We start from the raw sequence: 10,343 nt of genomic DNA on the forward strand, positions 1-10,343 counted from the left end.
CGGTCCACAAGGGATCGGGGCGTTACAACGTGGTATCAGAGCACGGTTTAGCCGGTTTTGTAGACCAAGTATGTTTTTTTTTTTAAATGGTTTAGCCGGTTCTGTAAACCAAGTATGTGTTTTTTTTTAATGAAAAAGTCTAAGATACTCCATGGCATCTTGCATCCATCCATCAATCTCATCCTACGGCCAACATATGTTCAAAGTTAATGTTTTCATGAAAAGACTATGTTATGATACTTTGCGATACTATGGTACAACTTATGCTTATTTTCAAAGATATACTATGCCAATTAGAAATGATTTGAAAGATGTGTTTTTTTTCAAAAGATACGCATTGGGCTAGAATTTATAGGTAGAATGTTATGTAACAGTAGCCATTTTTCCAAGAGTAAAAAAAAAAAGAAAAAGAAAAAAGTGTATGATATGTGAAAATACAACAGATATGGCTCGTAGAACGCCTAGGCATATAGAGGAGCATTGAACCGTAGAATCGCCTTTCCGTCCTATGAGAATTACATGACTGATCTGCTCCGTCCACTTGACGAACATATACATGATGTCTATAAGAGATGCATGACAGCGGTGAACGCTGGAATGGAGATAACGCATATTGAGGCTATAAGTAACCTCATACACTCCCTTCCACCTCAATAGGGAGATATGGGAGTCACGGTTAGGGATGTAATGATAAAGGAGCACCCAAATATATTTGAATTTGAAGTGTATTGCCAATCACTCCTAAACCTATGGAGGGAAAACTTAGAATCCCAACCAGAGATAGTAATTGAACTTGATGAAGAAGAAGAGCCTGAAGAAGGGAATGATCCTAAGCCCGAGCCATAGGTTGAGATGGACATAGAATCCGGACCTGAGGCGGAAGACTCCTCTGGAGATGAGGCTCCACCAAAGAAGATCCGTAGAACTTATAGGGATTAGATTTAAATCCTTGTAACAACTTCCTTTATGTGAAGAAATAAAACTTTATCTTCTTTGTTAGAATTTGAAGTATGAAACTAATAAGAACCATACGTTTTGTCTAAAGGAAAATGGCTAGCGCAAACCAAACCAACTTGATAAGAGATCTTCTCCAAGCGGTCCAAGACCTTGGCAGGCAAAACCTGAACCGGGCGCAACCCCTACCACTAGCTCCTAATGCTCCTCCAACCCATGCTTCAGTGGTTGAGCAATTTAGAAGACACAAGCCCCCTACCTTCAATGGAGTAGCTAATACACTTGCAGCCGAGGAGTGGCTTCGCAAGTTGAATAGAATATTCCGATCAATAGGGTGCACGAATGCCCAGAAGGTCCAGTGTGCTGAGTTTATGTTTTTCGGTAACGCAAGCCACTGGTGGGACTCGATGTCAACGACGAGGACCCCAGAGCAACAAGCGGAATTGACTTGGGAACGATTTAAAGAGGAAGTAATGGACAAGTACTTCCCACAGTCTTTGAGGGATCACAAAGAAAGTGAATTTCTCCAACTCAAGCAAAGGACTATGTCCCTGACTGAATATGAAAGAAAGTTTGACCAACTTTCAAGGTATGCTCCACATCTGGTGGATACGGAGGTTTGAACAAGGGTTGAACCCAGATATAAGCACGATACTTATGTCCCATCGTTTCACCTTATACTGTGAAATGTTCGAAAGAGCTCATGCTATCTGGTACCAGAAGACTAACGCCGAGCAACATAGTCAACTGTTCAATCAACCGGACAATGGCAGTATGGGTAAAAGGAAATGGAATGACTAGGATAAGGGAAAGAGCAAGTGGCAGAACAAGAAAGCTAATGACGGAGCCAATGCCAACAAGAGCATTGTGCTAGTTATAGAGCCATGTCCTAAGTGTGGAAAGACGCATCGTGGCGTGTGTTTGCAAGGGAAGAATGTATGTTTCAGATGTGGCAAGCCAGCATATTTTTAAGGATTACCCCACATTTACCCTGAAGAAGGATGATAACAATGACCAGAACCAGAAAGAGAGAGCACGAGTTTTTGCAATGACTCAGAAAGATGCAGAGGAAAACTCAAACGTCATAGCAGGTACTTTATTGATAGCCAATACGTCTGCTTATGTATTGTTTGATTCAGGAGCCACACACTCCTTTGTATCGACAACTTTTATGGCTAAATCTAGTATTACCTGTGATAAGTCGGAAGGTACATTAAAGGTTAGCATTCCTTCAGGCAACCCTTTGAGTACTGATAGAATAGCCAAATCAGTAAGTATTGAAGTTGAGGGAAAACCAATGGAAGCGAACCTATACATGGTAGAAATGAAGGATTTTGATGTAATACTAGACATGGATTGATTGGGTTGTGATTACGCCACCATCCGATGTAAGGAAAGGGAGGTATCATTTCAGAAACCAGGAGAGGAACCATTTTTGTTCCTTGGAATGAAGACAAAACCCCTTATTCGACTAGTATCGGCTTTACAAGCTGAGAAGATATTGAGAAAAGAAACATGTCAAGGATAATTAGTAAACATCTCAGGAGGGAAACGGGAGACGATAAAGGTTGAAGACGTACCAATAATACGGAAATTCATAGATGTGTTTCCAGAAGATCTATCTGGTATTCCACCAAATAGGCAAGTGAAATTCACCATAGACCTAACTCTCGGAGCAGCACCAGTGTCAAAAGCCCCATACCGAATGGCCCCTAAGGAACTACAAGAGTTAAAGAAGCAGTTGCAAGAACTCCTAGATATGGGCTTTATACAGCCAAGTGTATCTCCATGGGTGCGTCAGTGTTGTTCGTGAAGAAAAAGGATGGAAGCATGAGGATGTGCATCAATTATAGGGACTTAAAATCGATTAACTATCAAGGATAAGTACCCACTCCTGAGAATTGAGGATCTGTTAGATCAACTGAAAGGAGCTAAGGTATTTTCCATGATCGACTTATGATTGAGATACCATCAATTGAAAGTAAAGTCAAAGGATATACCCAAGACAGCTTTTAGAACTCGATATGGACACTACGAGTTTACACTGATGCCGTTTGGGCTAACCAATGCACCTGCAGTGTTCATGGACCTGATGAATCGTGTATTTCATCAATACTTGGATAAATTTGTCATAGTCTTCATTGATGACATTTTGATATATTCCAAGAGTAAGGAGCAACATGAAGAGCACCTAAGAATAGCATTAGAGGTATTATGCAAGGAGAAGCTGTATGCCAAATTCAAGAAGTGTGAGTTCTGGCTTGAACGAATTGGATTTCTTGGACATATAGTCACTGCCCAAGGGATTGAGGTAGATCCAGTGAAAGTGGAAGCAGTAACCAACTGGGAAGCATCAACTAATGCTGGTGAGGTACGAAGCTTTCTAGGATTAGTAGGATATTATCGAAGATTCGTAGAAGGATTCTCCAAAATAACTGGACCAATGACGCAGCTTGCAAGGAAGGGAGTAAAATTCCAATAGACGGATAAATGTGAACAAAGTGTCCAAGAATTTAAACAGAGGTTGATATCAGCACCCATGTTAACAATACCTGAGGGTGCGGAAGGGTTTGTTATATACAGTGATGCATCCAAGCAAGGATTCGGATGTGTGCTGATGCAGAATAGAAAAGTGATAGCTTATGCTTCAAGACAATTGAAGAAACATGAGCAGAACTACCTGACGCATGATTTAAAACTTGCGGCGGTAGTACACGCCTTGAAGATATGACGACACTACTTGTATGGAGGGAAGTGCGATATCTACACAGATCACAAGAGTCTCAAATATTTATTCATACAGAAGGAATTGAATATGCGACAAAGACGATGGTTAGAATTTGTGAATGATTACGATTGTACTATCCATTACCATTCAGGTAAGGCTAATGTTGTGGTCGACGCCTTAAGTAGAAAATCAATGGGATAGTTGGCGTCACTACCCACTTTTCAAGTGGAGTTAGTTAAGGACTTGGAAAAGTTGCAGATCGAAGTGGTTACCATACCAGGACAAGTCACTGCTCACTAGCAGCTTTAATATTTCGATCTACTCTTAGAGATTGAATTATAGAGACACAAGGTAATGACCCATTCTTGTTGAAGATCAAGAATGAAATTGGTACTGATAAGAGAAAGGATTTTGGAATAGTTTTGGATTAGGCACTAATGTTTAAGGGAAGAATTTGTGTGCCTAAGGATGAAGCCTTGAGAAATGAGATATTGAAAGAGGTCCATTCCACCCCGTACACCGCACATCTCGATGGTACAAAAATGTATCTAGACCTCCGAGATACATTTTGGCGGAGAAATATGAAAAGAAGTATAGGGTTGTACGTGGAAAAGTGCATGGTATGTTAACAGGTTAAGGTAGAACACCAAAGATCGACTGGATTGTTAAATCTACTGGACATACCCGAATGGAAATGGGAAAATATCAAAATGGACTTTGTGGTTGGATTTCCGAAGTCGGCAAGAGGAAATAATGCTGTATGGGTAATAGTGGATCGATTAACAAAGTCAGCTCATTTTCTTCCAGTGAAAATTACATTCAGTTTAGACCAATTTGCATAGTTGTACATTAAGGAGGTTGTCAGATTACACAGCGTACTTGTGTCCATTGTGTCTGAGAGAGACCCAAGGTTTACGTCCAAATTTTGGAAAAATCTACAAGGAGCTATGGGAACGAAGCTGAACTTTAGTACAGCATATCATCCTCAGTCTGATGGTCAATCTGAAAGGACCATCCAAACTTTGGAAAACATGCTGAGAGTATGTGTTTTGGATCTAGGGAGTAGTTGGTAGTCATACATACCCCTAGTAGAATTCGCATATAATAACAGCTTCCAAGCAACTATAGGGATGGCACCGTACGAAGCTCTTCATGGTAGAAGATGTAGGTCTCCTGTTCATTGGGATGAAGTCGAGGAGAAGAGAGTTTTGGGACCAGAAATAATTGAAAGGACAGTTGAGGTAATCGATAAGATCCGTGCAAGGATAAAGGCAGCACAGGATCGACAAAAGAGCTATGCAGATACAAGGAGGATATATATACATATCAACGCACAAAAAATCGACATTTTTGGGAGGAGAGGCCATATCACATACCAACGTATAGAAATCAGAGCAAGGACTCCCTTTTCTTTGGTCAAATTTAGTGGCTGTTTAATTTTTATTTTGCAAGATATATACAGAAGTTGCGGCAGTTTTGGAAGACAGAAGTGGCGGCTATACACACACACACACACATGCAAACAATTAGAAGAAAGTTGCTCGAGGGAATACACGTAGACACCAACTGCAAATTCACGTTGCAAAAATTTAATCGTGTTCCGTCAATTCTTGGTAATGTCTTCTATAATTTCTTGTTTTTCTCTCATTAATATGCGTAGCTAAATTTAATTTTAGAGCAAATAATGTAACTGATTTGAGACCTTTATTTCTTTTATTTAAGATTTTTGTTCTTTTATATTTTATATGTGGATTTTAATTATGTCCGTAATGCTTTGAATTTTCTGGCCAATTATTCAATAATTTTGTGAACAATAATTACGTAGAGATGTGGATTCTTGTTTAGACCACATATTAAAATTCGGTAAATTAATGTGATATGTAAAGATACCTATATTAATTGCTACGGTCCTATAGAAATTTTTAGAACTGTTGTTTCGTTTAATTAAATTTAATTTGCATAGATATAAGGAATTAAACTAATTAAATAGACTTAACAAAAACTCGAGAGGGGTAAGTTGAATACGATAGAAGAATTCGAACGAACACTACTTTAATTTTATGAATCTTGATATTAGAAGTAAAGGTGACCAATAGGTGAATTTGTTCTGCCCTAATCTCCATTTATTATTTGAATTCTCACTAATTTTCTGTTGCATTCACGAAATTTTTAGTAGTTAGATTTAAAAACACAGTTAATCATTTTTTTTTTGTCAAATAGAAGTCAGAAATAATAAATTGAGTATTAAAATATAGTCATCGTGGGAACGATAATCCGGACTTAAAAGGTTCACTGTGCTACTTGTTATGATCTATCTACTTGCGAGATAAAATTGACAACAAGTTTTTGGTGTCGTTACTGAGGACTATTACCTTTTAGCCTTAATTTATTTTTATTTTTAATTGTTATTTGACTTGTTTATTTTCTTTTATTTACAGAAAAAAGTGTTCGTTGTATGTTCCGTACCCAAGGTGATGATCTTGAATTGTTTGATTCAAAAATAGAACGTACCTTCAGACGAAGATGCATGGAACACAAACCAAAATAGCAACATCAAATGACTGACAATCTAAACAACCCTATCCCTATACAGCCAATTGCACATATGGCTACGAGAGATCAACAACAAGAGCAAAGGGAAGTAAATAAAGGAGACTTGCTTGTTTCTATGTTTTTTACGCCTATAACAGAACCCGCACGGTCTAGCATAATACATCCAGATTTTGGGATAAACAACTTCTAGATACGCGCTAACTGGATTAATTTGATGAGCAACACTTTGCAATTCTACGGGCTACCCCATGAGAATCCAAACACAAATATATCCAGATTTCTCAGGAATTGCCGAAATTGACATGCTCTCGATGTTAATGAGGACGACAGCAAGTTGCGATTATTCCCATATACACTAAGAAATGTAGCATTGGAATGGCTAGATGCCGATCTTGATGGAAGTATTACCAAATGGGAGGAAATAACCAGAAAATTCTGCAATAAGTTCTTTCCACCAGCTAAAGTAGTAAAAATTAGATTATAAATTCAAACTTTTCAACAAAGAGATGGAGAGAGCTATCACGAGGCATGGAAAAGATTTAAGGAGTTGATGAGGAAGTGTCCAAATTATGGGATCACAATTGGAAATCAAGTGCAGTATTTCTACACGGGACTTTCACAACCATCCAAATCTCAAGTAGATTTCTCTGCAAGTGGATTGATCATAGAGAAATCAGTGCAACAATGTATGGATTTGTTTGAGTTGATTGCTACAACTCACTCTATATTTTCGTCAGAAAGAGTGGTGCCTCCAAAAGCAGTGGACATATATGATTTGGATAGCACAACATCTACCAATGCCCAAATAGCAGCATTAACAAAACAGGTAGAGTTATTGGTGAAGTCAAAAACAAAGGAAGCATATACAGTGATAACTAGCCCATCCTGCGAAAACTACAGGGCAAATCACCTAACAGAAAATTACACATTTATGGGCTTTTCGGAGGAACAAGTCAACTTCATTTAAAATGGCTCTCGAAATTTTAAATTCTTTTCACAAACACACAACTCGAGATGGAGACAACACTCAAACTTCAGATGATCGGATAATCAGCAAGGGAATAGTTCAAATAATGCACAACAGGAGAAAAAACCAAGTTTGGGGAAGATGTTCAACCAATACATACAAAAGACAGACAAGTGTTCCAGCAGATTGACACTAACTTTCAGAATTAGTAAGCATCCATTGAGAAACTGAAAACTCAAATTGGTCAGATAACTTAACAGCTTTCAGAATGCCCAAAAGGGATATTGTCAGGCAACACAATGGTCAATCCAAAAGAGCAAGTTCAAGCTATTACAACTAGAAGTGGGTTGCAACTTCCAGAGATTCATGTGAAGAGACCAGACAGAAAAGACAAAGAGGTAATGGGTAAAAAGATTGGGACAAAAGCAGAGTCTGAACAACCAACTAACGAGGAGGATAAAATGAAAGAAACACCCACAGTGAGAGCACCCAACCCTGTGAAAGATTATGTGCCACCAATTTCATTTTCTCAAACATTACAGAGAAAGAAATTGGACAAGCAGTTTGCCAAGTTTGTGAAGATTTTCAAGAAACTGCACATCAATATTTCATTTGCAGATGAAATAGCCCAAATGCCCAGCTATGCAAAATTCTTGAAAGAGATCCTATCTAATAAAAGAAAGATGGAAGAACATGAGACTGTCTGCCTGAACGAGAAGTGCAGTGCAATTCTATTGAAAAAGCTACCTCATAAACTAAAAGACCCAGGGAGTTTCACGATACCTTGCACAATTGGGTCTAATTATTTTGAGCATTCTTTATGTGATTTGGGTGCCAGTGTTAACCTTATGCCTCTCTCTGTTTACAGGTCTCTTGGATTAGGAAAAACAAAGCCTACAACCATCTCTTTGCAACTGGCTGACAAATCGATCAAACGACCAAAGGAGATTATTGAAGATGTGCTAGTCAAAGTTGACAAATTTATCTTTTCGACTGACTTCATTATTTTGGACATGGGGAAAGACTTAAACATTCTTCTGATCTTAGGAAGACTCTTTTTGGCTACTGGAAGAGTACTGATTGATGTTTATGATGGAAAGATGATTTTTTGGATGGACAATGAGCAAGTTATATTTAACGTGTTCAAGGCAATGAAACATCCATTGACTTCCGACACTTTTTGCCAAATAGATGTTTTTGAAAAACTTGTGGCAGATGCATTTGAGACAGAGCATCACACAAATCTTTGTGAGGTGGAACTTGTGCAAGGAAAAGCTGAATGTGTTGTTAACTTGGTCGACCAACCAATAAGAAGAAGACATTGGCAGTATGAATCTCTTGGCGACAACCTTTCACCCTCAGTACCTTCAGTAGAAAAGACACCCACTCCTGAACTAATTTGACTTCCGACACTTTTTGCCAAATAGATGTTTTTGAAAAACTTGTGGCAGATGCATTTGAGACAGAGCATCACACAAATCTTTGTGAGGTGGAACTTGTGCAAGGAAAAGCTGAATGTGTTGTTAACTTGGTCGACCAACCAATAAGAAGAAGACATTGGCAGTATGAATCTCTTGGCGACAACCTTTCACCCTCAGTACCTTCAGTAGAAAAGACACCCACTCCTGAACTAAAATCCTTGCCTTCACATCTTCATTATGCATATTTGGGAGACTCCACAACACTTCCAGTAATCATCGCGAATGATATGACAAGGGAAGAGGAGAATAAATTGTTGGAGGTACTTAAGCAGCGCAAAACAACAATTGGATGGACAATAGCTGACGTCAGAGAAATCAGTCCAATTCTTTGTATGCACAAGATTTTAATGGAAGATGGGTCAAAGCCATCAGTCGAAGGACAATGCAAATTAAATCCAACCTTGAAAGAAGCAATGCGAAAAGAAGTGTTGAAATTATTGGATGCAGGTATTATCTATCACATCTCTGATAGTTCATGGGTGAGTCCAGTGCATGTTGTGCCTAAAAATGGTGGAATCACAGCGGAGAAGAATGAGTTGATACCAACACGGTTAGTGACAGGGTAGAGAGTATGTATAGATTACAGAAAGCTAAACAATGCAACCAGAAAAGATCATTTTTCATTGCCATTCATTGATCAGATGTTGGAAAGGTTGGCAGATCATTCTCATTATTGCTTTCTGGACGGATATTCTGGGCACAATCAGATAGTTACTGTTCTATAAGACCAAGAGAAACAACCTTCACACGACACTATGGAACTTTTGCATTTAGAAGGATGCCTTTCGGTCTATGCAACGCACCCGCAACCTTTCAACGGTGCATGATAGTCATATTCTATAACATGGTCAAAAAATACATCGAGGTATTCATGACTGATTTCTCAGTGTTTGGGGACTCTTTTGATGATTGCTTGGAATGACTATCGCTTGTATTACAACGATGTGAAGAAAAGAATTTGGTGCTCAATTGGGAAAAGTGCCACTTTATGGTGAATGAGGGGATAGTGCTGGGCCACAAGATTTTCTCAAAGGATATTGAAGTTGACAAAGCCAAGATACAAGTGATTGAAAAATTGCAGCCTCCTAATTTAGTTAAGGGGATCAGAAGCTTCTTAAGACATGCAAGGTTTTACAGAATGTTCATTCAAGATTTCTCAAAAATTACAAAATTTCTATGTAATCTACTAGAGAAGGATGTGTCATTTCACTTTTATGATGAGTGCTTAAATGCCTTTAATAATTTGAAAGAAAAGTTAACTTTTGCACCTGTGATAGTAGCACCTGATTGGGATCTTCCTTTCAAACTTATGTGTGATGCTAGTGAGTTTGTATTGGAGAGGTGCTTGGCCAACGTAAGGGAAAAGTGTTACATGTCATCTATTATGCCAGCAAAATCTTGACAAATGCTTAGATCAACTAGCAACAACGGAGAAAGAAATGCTAGCAGTGGTCTTTGCCTTCAATAAATTTCGTCCCTATCTGATTGGTTCAAGGGTGATAGTCTACACTGACCATACAGTCTTGAAATATCTATTTGAGAAGAAGGATGCTAAATCTAGGCTAATACGATGGGTTCTGTTGCTGCAAGAATTTGACATCCAGATTCATGATAAAAAAAAGGAACAAAAAATTAGGTAGCAGATCATTTATCAAGGCTA

At 38.5% G+C, this 10,343-nt stretch overlaps 1 protein-coding gene across 1 annotated transcript; it reads left to right on the forward strand.

Moving 5' to 3' along the window:
* Positions 1 to 7,501: 7,501 nt before the first annotated feature.
* LOC111393120 lies at positions 7,502 to 9,249 on the forward strand. Its single transcript, XM_023018515.1, has 2 exons — positions 7,502 to 8,483; positions 8,630 to 9,249. Exons 1-2 carry the CDS (start codon positions 7,502 to 7,504, stop codon positions 9,247 to 9,249), a joined length of 1,602 nt encoding a protein of 533 aa, XP_022874283.1.
* Positions 9,250 to 10,343: the final 1,094 nt, after the last annotated feature.

The sequence above is a fragment of the Olea europaea genome, chromosome 4 (assembly GCF_002742605.1).
Source record: "Olea europaea var. sylvestris chromosome 4, O_europaea_v1, whole genome shotgun sequence".
Lineage (NCBI taxonomy): Eukaryota > Viridiplantae > Streptophyta > Magnoliopsida > Lamiales > Oleaceae > Olea > Olea europaea.

Coding starts and splice junctions, on each gene's coding strand:
- LOC111393120 (XM_023018515.1), top strand. CDS start 7,502: ATGGTCAATCCAAAAGAGCAAGTTCAAGCTATTACAACTAGAAGTGGG. Junction 8,484..8,629: donor TGTGCAAGGAAAAGCTGAAT/GTGTTGTTAACT, acceptor TTTGCCAAATAG/ATGTTTTTGAAAAACTTGTG.